At 46.2% G+C, this 19,730-nt stretch overlaps 1 protein-coding gene across 5 annotated transcripts in view; it reads left to right on the top strand.

The window, feature by feature from the left end:
• Positions 1-19,140, top strand: part of Btrc (beta-transducin repeat containing E3 ubiquitin protein ligase) — a 122,273-nt gene extending 103,133 nt beyond the window's left edge. For 4 of the 5 annotated variants that reach the window (XM_005403874.2, XM_005403876.2, XM_013504109.1 and 1 more), the window contains 9 exons: positions 3,004-3,100; positions 3,597-3,734; positions 4,293-4,411; positions 6,247-6,496; positions 7,061-7,179; positions 8,759-8,869; positions 11,908-11,986; positions 16,740-16,925; positions 18,815-19,135. In XM_005403874.2, coding sequence (XP_005403931.1) covers positions 3,004-3,100; positions 3,597-3,734; positions 4,293-4,411; positions 6,247-6,496; positions 7,061-7,179; positions 8,759-8,869; positions 11,908-11,986; positions 16,740-16,901 — 1,075 coding nt within the window. In that variant the 3' untranslated portion in view covers positions 16,902-16,925; positions 18,815-19,135. Of the gene's footprint in view, positions 1-3,003; positions 3,101-3,596; positions 3,735-4,292; positions 4,412-6,246; positions 6,497-7,060; positions 7,180-8,758; positions 8,870-11,907; positions 11,987-16,739; positions 16,926-18,814 lie in introns of all 5 variants that reach the window. The other variant, XM_005403877.2, reaches the window with a different exon arrangement.
• Positions 19,141-19,730: the final 590 nt, after the last annotated feature.

Raw genomic sequence — 19,730 nt, 5'->3', positions numbered from 1 at the left:
TATATATATATATATGGGCCAGGGATGTAGCTCAGTGGCATAAGCGCTTGCCTGGCAAGCCTGAGGTCATGAGTTTGATTCCCGGTACCACCTCCCGCTCCCCGCGCCCCGCCCCCCAAAGTGTGTGTGTGTGTATATATATATATGGCATTGAGAAGCTGGCTTTTGGGACTTTTTAAAGGGTATATGAAGGTGTATCTGAGAACTGCTCCAGCACCGATTGGCACTATCCCCATCTCTTCAGCCGCAGAGCCCTACCCCGCTCTCTAGGGCACCTGCACCCTCAGTGTCCTGACTGCACCCCCTTGTCTCTGGCCACACTTAGCTCCTCACCTGTGACCGCCCCATGAAATCACAGTACCTGTCCACCTCGTGTCAGCCCCTCCTGCAGCAGCTCTCCCTTTGAGGTGTCCTCCCTTTAAAAAATAGTAATTTGTGATCAGTCTCTCATTCTCCTCTTTTGGAATTACCTTACCAAGTCTACTCTCATAAAGTCTTCTGGTCATCTCTGTCTGTATGCTATCTTTGAAAATGTCTCTTACTTTTAACCAAAAATAAATAAGTAAATCCAACTTCCCAATAAAGCTTTGTGTCTCTTAAGATTTAACTTCTACTTTGCTGCTTTATTTTATATCTAGATGGATATGACAGTCTGCCCCTAAGATATGAACTCTGCTGTTTTCTCTCTTGAATAGTAGTGAATATGCTCTCTCTGCTCAGTAATGGTAACTCTTAAAAGTATAATAACAGACCATTTGGGAAAAGTCCATTTTCTTAATCAGCAGGTCACATTTATGGTAACATTCTGAATTTAATATTCCACATTTATCGTGGACTCACTCTCATAGGTACTAGACATTTCATATAGAATTGGTCCCTGTTGTCAAGGAGCTTCTGTCATAAATGATTTTGACTCAAAACACTTAAAGAGGCCAGTTTTTAAGGCATACACATTCCTTTTTGCAGCATCTTTGATTTGAAGAAATTTGGATACCATGTTAAAGGTGGTGGGGTAGAATATGTGATTGGAAGTTTCTGTGAGTTCTCTTCCCTGAGGATGCAGCAGTAGTATCATGCGCTCCTTATAAAGAAAACCCGGAAGTGCCTGTATGTGATTGCCAGAGACAAAAGGGAAGACAGGCTCAGGAATGGTGGGCACTGGGAAACAAAACAATTAAATATGGGCTTTAGAGTCACACCTAAAATTTTCTCATTCAAAAATCTATCATTGGAGGGGCTGGGGATTTAGCTCAGCGGCAAAAGCGCCTGCCTGGCAAGCGCAAGGTTGTGAGTTCAGTTCCCGGTACCGGAGAAAAACCAAGACAAAAAACAAAACAAAACAAAAAAAATCTATCATTGGGCCGGGGATTTAGCTCAGTGGCGCAGTACCTGCCTGGCAAGTGCGAGGTCCTGAGACCAAAAAATATATATATATATATATGTATATATATATATGTATGTATGTATATAATTTCCTGCCAAGTTTTTATAGGATAAGATTATTTGGAGACATATACTTTTCATTCATAATTGTTTCATAATATATCTTGTTTGTCTCCCCCTCCTCTGGTGCTAGGGATTAAACCCAAGGCCTTGAACAAGTTAGGCAGATGCTGTACAACTGAACTACACCCTCACTGCCACTCCCTTTTTATTTTGAGACAGGGTCTCTCTAAATTTCCTGTGCTGGTCTTGAACTTGGGATCTTCCTGCCTCAGCCTCTCAAGTTACAGGGATCATAGGCAAGCACCACCTAGCTCAGTTGCCTTTGCCTTTTTGCCATTATGTCCTGTTTCATTTGTCTCCTTTTAAGATAGTTTTTGCTTCTTCACTTCAGATTTTTTTTCTGTATTAACACAAAAGTTAGTGTCACCTACCTTCTTGATAGGAAATTTTCTCAACGAATTTTCAAGGTGTACGATAGAAAGAGGGCAGGGAGAAGCACTCCTGGAGACATGGAGCAATTAATTATATTGTAATAAAGCTACAGAGGGAGGAGCAAATGACTGGCCCAGAGGAAACATGACTTCTGTGGTGCCAGGACGGCACTCAGAGCCATTTCTGCCTGTCTCCACTCCACGGCGCGTTGCCAGAGATAGCGGCAGTTAGAACGCCCACAGCGGGTTTACTGGCTTCCACACCACGTTCGGTGAGTTCTTAACTTCAGGATGAGGAATTAAATTTTTTACCCAGCAGGAAGTGATTGCCATTTACTGATTTTTTGTGGTAGCAAAGATCTAACTTGGGATATGAGTATTCCAGAGATGTGCTGTCATAGGAAGGAGCTGCTAACAAATGCTGCTCGCTGGAGTCAGGGGAAGGCAGTAAAATGCGTGTGTGGAGGCAGAGCCAGGAGCACACCTGCGAAAACCAGTTCCATACCTTAGACTTGACAGCACGGTGCTATTAGGCTTTTCTTCACATCTCCCTTCCTGCTGCTGGACACTCCTGTGACCCCTGTTTTCTGTTGAAATAAGCTGCAATGCTCCGTTCAGACATAGCCACCACACTGGTCACCAGCAGCCTGTGTGAGGGGGCAGCCAGCATGCCTCACCCCACAAGATAAAGATCTATAAAAGTGAGCTCCATGGCAGAGGCGTTGCTGCTGCTGTGCTGGGTTCCTCTGACACTTGCACAGCTTGGCTCAAGGAAAGAAACAAACATAAAGCCAGTGACTCTGTGCAGTAGCCTAGCAGACCAGTAGGTAAATTCTGATCAGACGCACTGTCTGCTGGCATCAAATACCCCAGAAGGGTTGGAGGTCTGATGCTTTGCACTAGAAATAATCACGTTTTACCCAAAAGCAAATCAGTGTCAAATCCTTAGAGCTCAGAAAGTTACTGCTTGACAGGAGACTCCTGAAATCAGGCTCATTGTCACACCTCTCCAGGTTTGTCGTGGAGATTATATGAATTGGAAGCTGTGAAATACTTTAAAACAATGTGTAGCTCCTTACAAATGTACAGTGCTGTGGTTTTCATTGGGAAACATTTGTTTTTTTAGGGGACAGTATTTATTCAAAAACAAACCTCCTGATGGCAATGCTCCTCCCAACTCTTTCTATAGAGCACTTTATCCTAAGATTATACAAGACATCGAGGTAAGACCCTTTGTATTGGGGGGTGTTTGCCAAATAGAGAATCCTAGCGTTCTTCAGCTTCAGTATTGTTACAGCAAACCCACTAAGGTTTACGGATTGGTGTTAAAAATCAATATCTTCACAATTGTAGGGTAGGTAAAATACAGTAAATTGCCAAGCAAAGTTTGTAAAGCATTAAAAAATTGATTGCTGATAAGCAGATGAGAGAGCAAAAGAGAGAGGTTGGCTTTCTTACCATAGCAGTAAAACCATTACATTCGCACTCTTGCACTGACATTCAAGTGTGTTCTGAGTTGAGCCTCCATGGAAGTTCAGTGGTCATCACATGTATGAGGAGAGCGCGGAGCACTCAGCCTTCCTCGGTGCATATTTCTAGCTTCCTTTAGATCTGTATACCCCATAGATCACTGCGCTGATCCCCTGCTTACCATTGCTGTAAGAGTTCGGTTCAGGTCCGTTCCTAACTACCTGCCTCTTCACCGTTGATTCTTCTCAGACCATAGAAGCTAACTGGAGGTGTGGAAGACACAGCTTACAGAGAATCCACTGTAGAAGTGAGACGAGCAAAGGAGTTTACTGTTTACAGTATGATGACCAGAAAATAGTAAGCGGCCTTCGAGACAACACCATCAAGGTAAGGTCTCTTCAGCTGTGGGACAGGAGCTAAGGGGCCAAGGGTAACCACATTCTTAAAGCGGTCTGCACCATAAACCCCAAGTATTATTTCTAGAAAGTGAGAATTTTAGGTTGCTTCCAGTTCCAAAGTTTCTTTAAAGGACTAACCTCTCCTCTTCCCCACGTGTACATACAAATGAATATTCTCAGGGTTAACTTCCCTTCTTGAAGTACACTGAGGGGGTGTAGCTTCTTGAATTTGTCAACATTTAACTTTTAGTGGTGTTTGTGGAGTACCTTACAAAAACTCAAATATTGTACATGGTTGTATCATTTATAGGATAAGGGAGAATTTTTTTTGGTATAATTATAGCCTGCCCTTGTTGCTTAATGAAAAGAATAAAGTTTGCATTACAACCGAAGCCACATGTATATGAGTGCGTAACCACACCTGCAGAAAAGAACGTACTGCTCGCTGCTCTGGGCTTTGATTGGGAGGGACACTTGACACATAACAGAGTCAACGAGTCTCCACAGACGCTTTGTCACAGTGCTCAGATCCTGTTTGCCATCCTAGATCTGGGATAAAAGCACATTGGAATGCAGGCGAGTTCTCACAGGCCACACGGGTTCTGTCCTGTGTCTCCAGTACGACGAGAGGGTCATCGTAACTGGATCATCGGATTCCACAGTGAGGTAGAACACTTCATACTCTCTTTTGAACCCTGAAACAACTGATGTGCCCTATTCTTTGTCACAGTCATTTTGTACATACTTACATGAATGCAGTTCTGAAACTAAGGAAGAAAAACACTTCAGTTCCCCCATTATTGTGTCAGTCTAGAACCTAAAGATTTAGGAATGATTGGGTTAAGTTGACACTTTTTACATACAAGAAACTATACATTTTAATGTAGAGAATCTCCCATCCATTACAGAATCTTTTCTTTTTTATAAACCTTGCATTCGGGGCTGGGGATTTAGCTCAGCGGCACAGTGCCTGCCTGGCAAGTGCAAGGTTATGAGTTCGATTCCCAGTACTGGGGGGAAAAGAAAAGTATAAACCTTGCATTCCTAACACCACTTCACAAGGAAGGAAGTAATAAGAAGAGAATGAAGCTGTCGTTTTCAAGTAGTTAGCACTGTAGCACAGGCAAGCATTGCCTCTTTAAAACACACACAGGTGAGCAGTGCTCTGTCTCTGCCGGCCCCTCCCCTCCTGTCCCTGCAGTTTTAATTGTGAGCTTCGCTCTGGGAGGGGACTTCCGAGGGGACTTGCATTTCCAGAGGCAGTGGTGACTTGATGACGCAGACGTGATGCTGCTGGAGCCCGGTGTAGCTGAGCTCCGGGCACCAGCAGCAGCGCTGTGGGAGGCCGCTGTCGGAGCTTTGCCTGGGGCTGGAGGGGAGCAAACTTGATGCACCGAAGCAACTTTAAAACACGTGACCGCGCTTAGCGGTGCTGTTGGCTTCTCCGAAGTTCGATGTTGCCTCTGGGAATTGTTTTCTGTGAGTAGACAGTGACGCTCCTGGCTCTTGTCTTCTGACTTCAAGGCAGAGCGAGCCCAGGCTTGCATTTGCCAACATTTAACGTGTAGTGGTGCTTGTGGAGTGCCTTACAGGAGCTCAGACACTGTGCATTTACAGAGTAAGGGAGAAGCATGGTTTTGGTGTTTGTTTTTTTGCAGTGCTGGAGATTGAACTTGTATTTGGGAGGCAAGTGCTGTACTGCTGAGCTGTACGTCCAGCCCAGAAAACGACTTTTTTTTAAGGAGGCCAAACTGTAAAAAAGAAATAAAATATTATCAAAGCCACATTCATTATACAAAAGTAGAGTAACCAGAGTGACAACAGAAAGTCTCCAGGCTATCCAAGGGTCTCATGCTCTGCTTTCAAGCCCATATTTGCAGTGGGAAGGCTATTCTTGGTCTCCACCCCTGCGACACACAGAAACATAGGCTTAGACCTAGACTCTAGGTAATCTTGTGTGGCGGACCTGTAATCCTGGGTCATCAAATTTACACCTGTATTACTAAGTCTGTGTCAGAAGCATCTTGGCCCGTGTCGATCGTGATTCCTGAGGGTGGTTAACGGGTAGGTGCCAGGGCTGCTGTTACTAATTAGACACTTCATTTAAAATGTATCTCCTAAAACAAAAAACATAAAAAATTAAAAAATAAAATGTATCTCCTTAACAGTGTCAGATTGACACCATTCATAATAGTCTTGAACGCTGGCCCAGATGATCGGTGTTGGTGGCTGCCGTTTCATCTTTGCCCTCCACAGCTTGCCTAGATCTCAAATTTGAAGGGTGCCACGTGGCAGCATCCCACCCCCATCGTTTTCCCATCCACCCTGCCCAGCCTCTCTCTGCTGTTCCTCGTGGTCTATCATTACTGTACCTTGGTTCCGCAAAAGAAGATGAAATACAATGCTTCCTAGGGAAGTGTGGGAAGTGGGTGGGGAGCATTGTATTCAAATATGGGTAACAGGGTGTAGCTTGGGTACCATCTTAACTCTGTCCCTTCCAGAGTGTGGGATGTGAATACAGGTGAGATGCTGAACACATTGATTCACCATTGTGAAGCAGTCCTGCACCTGCGTTTCAATAACGGAATGATGGTGACATGCTCCAAAGATCGTTCCATCGCCGTTTGGGATATGGCCTCCCCGACTGACATCACCCTCCGGAGGGTGCTGGTCGGACACCGAGCAGCTGTCAACGTTGTAGACTTTGATGACAAGTACATTGTCTCTGCATCTGGGGATAGAACTATAAAGGTAATGCGTTTTTCAGTAAGTCCCCAGTTAAAGTTCATGGGAGAATTTGAACAGTGATAACTGCATATGTAGACATCACTGTAGAATAAATTAATATTTAATTCAGGGACTAGTGTTATGTCAAAAGGCAATGAGTAAGGCAAGTGGTAGGACAGCTCTGGCCAGATGCTGAATTCCTGTAAATAATGGTGGTGGGCTAGAGGTGTGGCTCACTGGTAAAGCACTTGCTCGGCGTCTGTAAGGCTCCAGGTTCAGCCCCCAGCACCACAAAGTAATAATGGTGAGCATGAAAAGGTCAGGGGTAAATTTAAGTTCAAGAAATGTATCTGCAAACCAGATATACCTCATAAATCAATTTGAAGAATTCCCATGTGATTCCAGCCAGCTTCTAATTAAACCAGTATTACCATGAGTGAAATGACTTTCGTGTGCTTTGTTCTATGTTTGGGAAATTGACATCCCCTAGGGGTTCGGTCTTGTTTTTTGCTTCCTTAAGACTCCATTCACTATAGATTTTACTAGTAAAAGCACCAAATCACTGCTCAGTGTCATTTTCCATCTCAGGTGTGGAACACAAGTACTTGTGAATTTGTAAGGACCCTGAATGGACACAAGAGAGGCATCGCCTGTTTGCAGTACAGAGACAGGCTGGTGGTGAGCGGCTCATCCGACAACACCATCAGGTGAGCAGCAGGTGCTCTGGCCAAGAGTAAGTCAGTATTACCAGATTTAGTCACAGCTCAGACAGTTCTTCAACCGTTACATTTACCGCTGGGTGTTTTTCCTTTCGGTAGCTTCCTGCGGGTCAGCAGGGAGCCAGAGGCAGCACGGCAAAGTCTTTTGCTTATGTGTTTCCTTCTCATAATAGTTTTATCACAAGGTAGACCTAGTCCAGAGGTACTGGTCAGTAAAGAGGTCAGCAAGAAGGACGAGTGGATGGAGCTGAAAAGTGCTAATAAGTAGCTAATAAATGGTGTTAATAAATAGCCTTTTTGTCATTGTTGTTTAAAAAAGTAAATTTGGGCCAGGGATATAGTTCAGCGGCACAGCGCCTGCCTGGCGAGCACAAGGTCAGGAGATCGATTCCCAGTATCAAAAATAAATAAATAAATAAATAAATAAATAAATAAAAAAGTAAATTTGTTTCCTAACTCAAAAGTACACACTTTCGTCTTACGTTACATGATTGGCCGGAGTCACCTGTGTAAAGTGTGTGCTGGAGTCCTTTCTTGTCTTCCCTTCACCGAAATGAATGGTACAGATAAGGTTAGAGTTCAGAAGATTCACCCACCCTCTCCTTTTCTTCAGTGAATTACTGAGAGGGTAGAGAGACTATTTAAAAAAAAAAAAAAACTCAAGCCAGGAGTAAAGAAAAACAGAGCTGTTGTTATATCTAAGAAAATTATCATTCTTATTAATCTCTTAGATTGGTCTGAAAGCAGACAGCTCTTTAAATTATTACATGAAACTTATTGAAAACTAGCCTTGCATTTCCATAAATTTCCATAAACTGAAAGAAGACCATCCTTGGTGGTGAATGAAAGCAGAGGGTGTCCTCAGAGCCAGAGGTGGAGGCGTTTTTGTGAGGGCCAGGTGGCCCCAACACCTGGCCCCATTCCTCCTGGTGCTTTCCAGAAGCATTGCTCTCCTGGACTGGTCATTTCTTTCCAAGGAAACTGTGTGCACTGAGGTAGTCCCTTTTATGTCTGGGAGAGCCTGGTTATAAAGCCATTTATATAAAGCAGTATGCTCAGAAAATAGATACTACATTTAAGTTTAAATCATATACTTTTTCCTGCCTAAGTTATATGGCAGAAAGAAGATACATTACATTCATAACAATACACTTTTGTATGAGTGGTGATTGATCTTATTTTTGTGGGTTCTTTTTTTGTTTGTTTTTGTTACTGTTGTTTTGAGATAAGGTCTCCCTATGTAGTCCAGGCTGGCCTTGAACTCACAGTGATCCTCCTGCCTCAGCCTCCCAAGTGCTGGGATTACAGTCCTATGCCACCATGCCCAGCATGGGTTCTTTTTTTTTTTTTGGTATTTTTGAGACAGAGTCTAGCTATGCAGTTCAGGCTGGCCTCGAACTCGCAGTGATCCTCCTGCCTCAGCCTCCCGAGTGCTAAGATTACAGGCGTGCGCCGCCATGCCCAGCCCAGCATAGGCTCTTAAAAGACATGTAAAGTATATTATTATAACATGCTAAGCTTAGAAAAGAATACGTGAAAATTCATACGACCCAATTTTCTCTTCTAGATTATGGGACATAGAATGTGGTGCATGTTTACGAGTGTTAGAAGGCCATGAGGAATTGGTTCGATGCATTCGGTTTGATAATAAGAGGATCGTCAGCGGGGCCTACGACGGGTGAGTTTGCTAATAAGGTTGAGAAACACATCTAAGAGATGAGGTATAGGGGTGTAGCTCAGTGGTAGAGAGCATGTTTTGCATGTAGAAGACTCCGGGTTCAATCATACACCGCGTGTGCACATGCACACACACATTCACACACACTGTCTGCGCCTTAATTCTTTCTGGTTTAACTGAAACCTTTTCTTCTAAAAAGTAATAGATTTCACAGAATCTAATACAATATCTTTTCAATCTGTGTACTCACCCCTCCTCTGTTTATTCTTTTCTAAAATAGTTTCCCAGTCATTTTATTACACTCTTTACATGTGAATGTCATTATTTTAACTTATTTGCTTGTGATTTTGTCTGTTTTGCTCTATAAAGCAAAGAACCAGACAAACCCACTCTACCGGGATCTGTATGTAAAATGGTAACTTACTAATAAATTCGAGACACTGGAGAGCAGTATTTTTGAGGCTTAGTATGTGGTAGTGTCTGAAATTTTGACTTTGATTTTAATTTCTATGAGAGATTCTTAAAGTGCAACTCTCTTGTCGTCACTTCTAGCATTTCATTTGTAATGAATTCAATAGTCTTTATTTTCCTCAGTCTAATTTCCAGAAGGGTTAGAATCTATTCATGTTTTAAATGGCTCTCTTGTCCAGCAACACTTAAGTCCAGGGCAGGTTCATACAAAAATATTTTCACTTCTGAAAGACATTACTACTTTTTTTCCTGTCAGAGTGCCTTATTTGTGGTGGGAATGAGGGGAGTAGAAGCTACCATTCAAATTTTGGCAGTTTTTTAAATACTAGAAACCAACAGCATTAAATTAGTTCCTGAGCTATTAGCAATCCGTCAAAACCGGCTCAAGCCGCAGGAAGTGTATCCAACTCACTTTCTCTGCTTTGAGTTAGCCATCACTGTCATGCTTTTGGAAAACTCTATAGTCCGTGTGGCATGTTCCCGACAGGTGAGTGTTCTGTTTTCTGCTTTTGATCTATCTATACTTTTTTAGAGTTGTGTCTTTCACATAACTTGAAGAAATGTAACCTGTGCAGTGGAGCCTCGGTCCACAAAGTTAGTTCTTTCCACATTTCCGGTCGCAGACTGAACTGGGGGAGAACCAAGTCGCATCTCCCCGTAAGGTCAGCGTTGACCCTAACCGTTGAATTTCATTTGATTCTCATCTAGTTCTCATTTTGTGATCTCATTTGATGCTCATTTTGTGACCAAAATCTGGAAAGAATTAAGTTCATGAACCTAGGTGTCATTGTAGTTGATTTTTAGAAGGGCTTAACTTTTATAATTTAAATCAGAATGTGAGGGTTGGCTTGTATAAAACCCCAAACTCTTAAATGGATCCCAGACTTGGCTGCTTGAGATCTGGGCCGTTCTCAGCTAGAAGGAGGGTGCCTAAGAGGTGCAGACTCCTAGGTCTAAGCAATCTCTTACCATTAGGAGTTGTAACGGTCGGGCGTAACAGAGCACGCCTGTAATCCCAGCTGCTCGGGAGGCTGAGATGAAAGATTGCAAGTTCAAGGCCAACCTGGGCAACTTAGTGAGACCTTGTCTCAAAACAAACAAACAAAACCAGTTGGCTGTGTAGTCCAGTGGTGGAGTGTTGGCACAGATGTAATGGGTTTAATCTTTAGCACTGCAGAGAAAGAGGGGAGGGGATCTGGTGTACAAGATCGCCACTTGGCTCTAAGCACACCGTGACTTTACCAGTAGCTGTCTTCAGTTCTGTTGAAGCTAACCTGTTTCTTGTTTTTAGGTTAATCATGTGCATTTTCCTCCTGCTAAGACCAATAACCTCACCCAAGAATGAATACAAGGACCATTTTCCAAAACAAAATATATTCCTGTGAACTGGGTTCATAATATAAAATCTGTTCACCATTCCTATGTATTTCTTTGAGTTGTTACTTTTCTTCCTTGTATTTTCTTTTGGAAGGGGGCGTATCCTTCACCTCAAACATTTATTGGTTCTTCGTGTTGAGAGTATTTAGGGGACTGGGATATAGCTCAGTGGCACAGCACCTGCCTGGCAAGCACAAGGTCCTGAGTTTGATTCCTGGTACAAAAAAGAGAGAGAGAGAGAGAGAACATTCACAGGCGTCTTTACTAGCTTCTTGAAGTAATCAAGTAGTTGTTGTCAACCATAGTTCCATTGCTGTGCCGTAGGACATGAGAAGTTACTGCTCTCCAGCTGCACCTCTGTACCTGTTAACGATCCTCTCCACCCTTCTCTCTCTCGTTTCGCTTTTGAGACAGTGTCTCGTTATGTCGTCCAGGCTGGCTTTAAACCCACAGCCCAGATTGGCGTCAAACTCACGGCAATCCTTCTGCCTCAGCGTCCCAAGTGCTGGGATTATAGGCAATGTGCCACTGTGTCTGGCACCTCTTCTTTTTTCTTTCTTTTTTAAGTTAATTGGTGCATTTTAGGTATACGTAATGATCACATGCATCACAGAGAATTTGTACCTGTACATAACACAACTTGATTCTTTTCCCCCATCCCCCTACCCTCCTTCCACCTCCCTTCAACCCCTCTTCCCCTCCTTATTTACAAAAGCTTTGTTTCCATTTTTTCTTTTGTCATTTTTTTCTTGTCCCTTCCTCCCCACACCCCTGGTTCCCCTTCCCATTTGAACATTTTCTTCCTATTTCACAATATCTATTACACATTTTGGTCCTTATTTACACTTTTGGTTTCCCGTATCAGAGAAACAGTGTGGTATTTACACATGTGTGTGTGATTTATTTCACTAAGAGTATGGTCTCAAGATGCATCCATTTAGCTATAAATGTCTCCAGCTTATCCTTCTTTATGGCAGAGTAGTACTCCCATTGTATTTTTAAAAACCCACATCTTTATTCATCAGTTGATGGGCATTTGGGCTGTTGACAAGATTTACCTATTACAAACTGTGCTGCTATAAACATGGATTCGCATATATCACTGTGGTACAATGCTTTTAATTCTTTCTTCCCTGTATTTCCATAATTGTGCTTTTGACTGAGATTTTGGTCCCCTTTTTGATCTTCAGAAAGATAAAAGTATGGGATCTGTTGGCTGCTTTGGACCCCCGCGCTCCTGCAGGGACTCTCTGCCTGCGCACCCTTGTGGTAAGAGCCTTGCTGCTGCAGGGGGCTGGGAGGGCGGTGGAGTAAACATTGGTGTGCTGTGAACGCAGATCTGGATCAGGTAGATTCTCAGGAAACCTGCTAGGTAGAAGACAGCCCGTGCGTGACAGGAAACCCATTTACATGGCGCCTTCTTCCACAAGTGCCTTAGAGACGGCATGGGGCAGAAGGTGGCAGCTGTGCTCAGCCGCACAGCAGCGGTGCGCCGGCGCAGTGCAGGAAGCACGTAAGAGCTGTGTGTCCACCAGAAGGAGCGGGGGCGTGCAGGGAGAGGGAACAGAGTTACTCCGGTGGGCACTTGTCCAGAGCCTGAGGACCTGCGCGCCTGGGCCTGCACAAAGTGCTCTGGAAATCGGGAGAACTCGCGGCCAGCGCCTCCGCTCTGTATCGCACTCAAGGGACGGTGCCTGCAGCAGCTCAGACCTGGTTGGGTGCTCCCTCTGCACACCTGTGTGTCTTGCCATGTGAGGAAGGAAATCAAAGGAGGACTGTGAGCAGGGGTACAGCTCGGTGGTAGGGCTCTTGCCACTCCCTGCTAAGCTAGAGGCTTGTGGCCCTGGGTTAAGTCCATAAAGCACAGGGCAGATGACTGTCATCACAAGCACTGAATTCTTCCCCAGCATGCTCACCAAGAGCCCGGACCGGCAGCTGCTGCTGCACTTAGGAGAGGAGGTGGGACCCCCCGGTGGCAGAATCTTCTGCACAACTCTGGGAAAAGATACGAGTGAGCACTCACCAGGCATAGTGGCACACGCCTGTAATTCTAGCACTCAGGAGGCTGAGGCAGGAGGATCGTTGCAGGTTTGAGACCAGCCTGGGCTACAAAATGAGCTCAAAGCCAGCCTGAACTGCACAGCAAGACCCTGTCTTAAAAAGACAAAAAAAAAAAAAAAAAAGAGTAAGCACTCAAAGCTTAGTGCTCTGAATCATGGCTCTTAATATTTCAGTGTTTGTGGCTCAGAATTGTATGGATTTAAAGCATATTCTCTCAGAAGTACACAGTACACATACTCTGTGTATTTCACATATGTCCTTTAAGACGTGTCCAGTCATTCATTTAGAATTAATCTGACAGTCTGATTTTTGCGGTATAATTTACATGCAGAAAACTCACCCTTTAGCATGCTTCTGTGAACTTCGCAGTTACCTCTTAGTGCAGTCGAGATATAGAATGTTTCTATCACCCCCAGTTTTGTTAGGCTCCTTCATACCCGCTGCACCTTTTAACAACCAGTTGTCTGATTTCTTTCACTGTAGCTTTGCTTTCTTATGAATGTCATATAAATGAGACAACATGTAGCCTTTTTAAACTTCATTTGAGATGTAACGATGTTGTTATATGTTTTTGTACTTTGCTCCTTTTTATCCCTGAGTAGTATTCCAGTGGAGGATGAGCCAATCTGTTATACATTCACCAGTTCAAGGACATGTGGGATGTTTCCAGTTCTCATTGGTTCTGAGTAACACCACTGAAAATGTTCCTCTACAGGTTTTTATGTCCGTACTGTTTTCATTTCTCTTGGGTAAACAATTAGGAGTGCAATTTCTGGACCCAGTGTTAAATGTATGTTTAAATTTAAAATAAACTACCAAGCTGCTTCTCAAAGTGGCCTTTTAGATTTTGAAAAGGCAAAGCATTTTGCATTTTTGCTGACAGTATGGAAGTTCTCTTTTTCCATGTCTTTGCCAGCACTTGCTATCATCAGTATTTTAACAAATTGCAACCATGTGAGTGATGTGCAGTTTGCATTTCTGTGATAACTAGTGGTGTTGACATCTTCTCATATGCTTATCTTTTGAGAAATGTCTATTCACATCTTGCACCCTGCTTGTCTGTCCATCTGTCTGTTTTGCTGTAGTGGGCATTGAACGCAGGGCCTTTGCATCTCCACCCTACTTGCAGTCCTCCTGTTTCAGCCTCCTAGAGTGCTAGGATTACAGATGCATGCCACCACACCTTGTTTATTAAATTGTTTTGTAAAAACAGATTTTTGAGGTAAAATTAGCACACAGGTAAGTGGACATACTGAAAGTACCGAGCGTGATAAACTTGATAGACTTGTACCAGTGAAGCCAGGCGTGGTGACACTCGTCCCCCATCCCACCTGCCTCCACACCCCTCTCTGGGCAGCCCCGATCTACTTCCATCAACATTCATTAGTTTGCATTCCTGTGGTTTTATAAAAATGAACTGTATAGTGTGTCCTCTTTCTTTGTCTCTTCACTGACAGTCAGTTATTTTGATATTCACCCATGTTTTTAATGTGTATCAATGATTCATTCCTTTTTAAAATGTTGCTGAATAGGCAGAATGTGGTGGCACACGCCTATAATCCCAGCATTCTGGAAGGCTGAGGCAGGAGGACCCCAAGTTTGAGTGAGTGAATAGGCTAGGGATGTTGCTCTAGGATAGAGCATTCACAGAGCTTGTAGAAGACCCTGGGTTCAATCCTCAGCGTAGCTAATTAAGTTTTTAAATGGGCAGTTCTGTTTTATATTGCTTGCCACACAACCGCATAAGTAGAACTATAAACAGGACCTGAGACAGAAAGATCACTGCAAGTTTGAAGCTAGCTGGTGCTACTTAAGTTCAAGGCCAGCCTGGACTGCATAGCTAGACCCTGTCTCAAAAAAATGAAACAAAAAAGTCAATAAAAGGAAGTAACTCTTCAAAAAAAAACTTTCACAAAATACAAGCAAGATGGATCCAATAGTGTACAGTAAAAACTGTATACTGACGAAATGCGATTTCAGGAACAGGACACAAGACTGCATTTTTGGAGTCTCATTCAAAGCTCTGTTCAGGGGCTGGGGATTTAGCTCAGGGGCTGGGGATTTAGCTCAGTGCGAGGTCGTGCGTTCAGTTCCTGGTACTGGAAGAGAAAAGAAAGAAAAAAAACTAAGCTCCGTTCATACTATCTACCACAGTTGTGGTGAGCCTGTGGCCCATGCTGCAGCGGGATGTTTGTACCATTGAAAGCTCTGAAAGGTTCGCCATCACTGATCTGTCATATCAGCAGGCTGAAGAAGAAAATCATGTGATTCTATCAGTAAATGCAGAGCCAAATGCAGTGCCACACACTCGTTAGTACCAGCTGCTGGGAAGGCTGAAGCAGGAGGATCCCAAGTTTGAGGCTAGCCTGGGCAACTTAGCAAGACCCTGCCTCAAAAATAAAAAATAAAAAAACTGGGGGGTGTGGCCCAGTGGTAGCGCACCCTGAGTTTAATCTCCAGTACAGTTAGTTCATTAATTTAGTAAAAGCGTTGGCAGATTCCAACACACGATTTAAAACTGAGCAAGCTAGAAATAGAAGGGAACGTCCTTAGTTTCATGAAGGAAAGTGCAAATTGAAACTAATAAAATACACTACACACCTGCTAAAATTAAACAATGTGCAGCGCCCAGCGTGGGTGGAGACTTGCTGCCATTGGGGCGTGGCGCTGCGCGTGGGAGGCAGAGGAGCGGTGTCGGCCACGGCGGGCCACTCGTCCTCAGGAGCCGCACGGTGCACCTGCCCCTCGGAAGGCGTGTGCGTGCTGTCTGCAGCAGCCTTCCTCCGGACAGCCTGACAGCCAGGTCAAGGCCAGCCCTGCAATTCAGACCCATCTCAAAAGTTAAAATAATAAAAGGTCTGGGAAAGCAGGTCACTGGGGGAGGGTTTGCCTAGGATGTTCAAGACCCAGAGTTCAGTCCCCAGTACCACCAAAAAAAAGTGAACATCTGTTTTACTTGTGGTAAAGATTACGGAGAGGAATCCTTACAGATACGTCCTAAGTGAATGCAGGCTCGACAAGACTGTATACGGTGTGGTGTATTTATATGAAATTCAGAAGTAGGCAGCACAAGGGTGAGCCCAGCCTTGGCAAGCTGTCAGAACCCTAACTGCAAAAGGCAAAAGGAACAGGGATGTTGGGGATCTCCCCCCTCTCTGTCTCTGTCTCTCTTTGTCTCTGTCTCTCACACACATACTCAAATAGGCAAAACAAATTAACAGTACTAGCATTAAAGTGATGGTAATCCATGGTCAGGGGATATAGCTCAGTGGCATAAGCGCCTGCCTAGCAAGCACCAGGTCCTGAGTTTAATTCCCGGTACCAAAAAAAAAATGTCAAAGTGACGGTAATCCTGACAAGGAAGGGGCATGAGAGTGCCTTCTAGGATACTGGAAATGGTCTACATCCGGACCAGTAGTTACTACCACTTACCTGCTAGATCAGACTTACACCCATTTCTAAGAGCCAGCTGGTTGACTGAAGTTTGCAAGCTGGTTGATACACCTTGGAATCTGTACCGTACATGATACAAATTGAGGAAGTCTGGTTGGTGAGCACTTGCCTGCATACCTTTTGTTACTGCTCGCCACGCCTTGGCCTCGGACTGTAGAAGTAACTTAGAGCAGAGAGAGGAGGGAACACGAGGGGGGCCCTGAGCAACGCGCTCCTCTCGCCCAAGGCACAGGGAGCGAGAGGCGGGGTGCTGCTCTCCACCAAGGAGAGCTCTCCCCCAAGGTGCTGCTCTCCATCACCGTTCGGTTCGTGGAGTCAGATCCCCAGTGTTCGACTTGCCATCCTACCTGTAGTTTTCCTTCCGTATTTTTGAAACAACAAAATGGTGGAGGGAAAATGACCGGCACACCACACACCTTTCAATAGGTTCCTTTGGATATGATGGCAGATTTGTGTCCTTGTGATTTTGAGTAGCTCAGATTCTTACTCTCTTGTTCTGCTTCTTCAGGAGCACTCTGGAAGAGTCTTCCGACTCCAGTTTGATGAATTCCAGATCGTCAGTAGTTCACACGATGACACCATCCTCATCTGGGACTTCCTCAATGACCCGGCGGCCCAGGCCGAGCCCCCCCGCTCCCCCTCACGAACGTACACCTACGTCTCCAGATAGACGCCCCGGACCTCGCTTGCCCAGGTAGGGGCAGCCCTGCGCCGGGCTGTGTGGGCTCACGGGTGCCTGCGGCCTCGTCTTCTCAGGCCTTGCTCACCAAGCCCTGTGGAGCGAGAGAGGCAGAGACGGGGGGCCAGGCTGCGCAGCTGGCACAACTCTCGCCCGGGCATCCAGCCTGCAGTCCAGAGGGTTGTGGGGTCCTCCTGTGAAGTGGACCTAACCATTTCTGCCCCGGGAAATTGCTGCGAAAATAGAATGAGGTTTGAGTCTGCTTGAAAGCAGAGCTTGTAATACTCAGACCAGACAGACCCACAGCAGAGACCCTTCAAGCCCAGCTAGCAATCTCCTGTGTGCAGTGGGCACTCTCAGCCTCCGTCTCACCATGTGCACGGTCACTCTCACTTGGTTGTAATCTCAGCCCCAGTCCCTGCCCTGCCACAGAGAAAAGGCCTGGCACCTAAACCCGCAGTAGCTGTGCAGCTGTGAGAATTCGTAGAACCTTCCACCTAGGGGACCCTAAATACCCAGGCCGTCTGTCCTGGGGCATATTCCAGTCACTCTTGGTACCCGCGCAGGTTCATGTACATTTAGTCCCTGAGCGTTTGGGAGGGACACCAGGCAGTAGTCACCAGGGAGTGCGGCTGTCCTCCTCATCCGCCTCCTCCTGGCCAAGCGCACACTGCACTTACGCCCCTGTTCATGGGCTCCTGCTGAGGGGTGCTCCTGCTGGCCCTTCTCTCGGCCCCTGCTCGCGCCAGTTTTCAGTCCTCAGCCCTTCACCAGTCACAGGGCTGTGTGCCCTTGGGCAAGTGGCTCCCCAGACCAGAGTCTCTTGATGAGTAGAGTGAGGGTGCTGCTAGAGATGCTGTTTATAAAATTCTTAGTACCTTACACGATAAGCCCTCAGTAAAAATTGTGAATTGTTTTTGTTCTAGAGACAGTCTTTGGTATGTGGTTCAGGTTGACCTTGAATTCACTGTGTAGCCTAGGCTGGCTCCAACTCAAGGGGATCCTCCTGCCTCAGCCTCCCAGTGCTAGGTTTACAGGCATGCACGACCACACCCAGCTACTAATTGTAGTTAATATTGTAATTCTTTTGTACCTCCTCCCACTTTGTGCCATAGTTTTCTCTTCCTTAGACTTAAGCATTTAGCCTGGTTTTTTAAAAGGGGGAATGCTGGGTATTAAATCCAGGACCTCGGGCATAAGAAGCTCATGTACCGCTACATTATGTGGGTAACCCACATTGTTAACACTCTCCCTAACTCCGGTTACTTCTGTCTCCTTCCTTCTCTCACCCCTAAAACAGGCCTCCCCCAAGAGTGTCTCAGGCTTTTCTGACTCACCCAAGTCCCCTTCCTCAGCTGATCCGTCTTTTCCTAAAGCTTTAAGCTCTTGTTTCACATTTCTGTGTATATGACTCCAATTTATATCTCCAGCCCCACTGGCTCTGCCTTTGTCTCCAGGCCTTATCTCCAGCCATCATCTGCACATCTGTCCTCCATGTACCGGGCATTTCTAGAGCTTCTGTCTACGGCGCCTCCAGCCGGACCCCAGCCACCGTCCCCACACCCCTCCCTCCTGTTTGTGATCCTGGCCACGCAGGCAGAAGCTCAGAGCCGCCCCTGCCTGCTCTGCCCTCCAGGGAGCGGTGAAAGCTTGGCAGCCCGGCCCCCCACTGCTTGGGCGCTTCTGTGGGACCTGACCGCACCAGCAGCCTCACCCTGCCTCAGTCCGTCCCCGGTCAAGCCAGGGGGCTCGCACAGGAGGCCTGCACTGCACATGCAGGGCACGGCCTTGGGGGCGGCCGGGGCCACCCTCTCAGCTGGCAGCCGAGTGAACGTTCTTTTTGCTCCCAGAGCGAGGGAGACGCAGGGGAAAGGGGATAGTGACTGTGCGCTTTTTCCACACAGGACTCGTTAAGTTGCCATATTTAATGTATCTGCGAAGACCAGGACAGACAACAACAGCAACACTCAAACGCCTGCTGGACCCCTGGACCTGCGAGGAGCAGGGCGTTGAGACTCCTGGTGGGACACACTTGGTCTGCAGCTGACCAGGACAGTCTGCCAGGCGTGGCAAGCCGCTTCAGTGCTGCTACCGGAAGACGTCTTCTGTCCCGAGTGAACGATGGGAACTTTCGCTCCTCCCCTCCCCTCTCCTTTCCCTCACTCCGGTTCCTCCCCCACTGGGTTCTAGACAGAGATGACTTATAAATATATTTAGTGTTTGGACAGACTCTCTCTTGCTTTGCCATTAAGCAGAAGAACTAATTTCCCCATATAGCCCACCTCTAGGGGCAGGAGGATGCAGCCTCCGGGCGGACAGAGCCAGGCGTCACCACAGTAACCGCAGGGCCGGCACCTGGCCGGAGCAGAGGAGACAGCGCCTGACAGCCTCCGAGGGAGGGGAAGAGAAAAGCAGCGCGCACCCTGGAGACCTGGGCCTCTGCCTCCGCGCTCTGCCTCCGTCCCTCTCCCCTCCTCCCCTGAGCCCCCGCCGGAGGAGACGCTGTGTGGTGAGTGTGTCCTTAGCCTGAGGCGGCGCCGCTGCAGGATGCCGTGTCTGGAGGAGGCGGCGTTCAGGCACAGCGTCAGGCCCAGCCCGTGGCGCCGGCCGCCCTAAGGCGGCAGTGGAGGCCCAGTATCACGCCGTTGTCCCACCTGAAACTCCTCCTCCTCCTCGCCCACTGAGGAGGGGGCAGGAGCTTCCCGGGCGCCATCGGGGGCTGCATCTCTCTGGACTCAGCAGTCTCCTGGATTCCATGTAGAGTGTGGAAAGGAGCTGCTGATTGCATTTCGTCTCATTAACAATTAGATGTGTAATAAA

This window comes from Chinchilla lanigera, unplaced genomic scaffold (genome assembly GCF_000276665.1).
Source record: "Chinchilla lanigera isolate Chin_1 unplaced genomic scaffold, ChiLan1.0 scaffold00084, whole genome shotgun sequence".
Taxonomy (NCBI): Eukaryota; Metazoa; Chordata; class Mammalia; order Rodentia; family Chinchillidae; genus Chinchilla; species Chinchilla lanigera.
The sequence above is the reverse complement of the archived record's forward strand: the minus strand, read 5'-3'. Positions and strand labels throughout refer to the sequence as shown.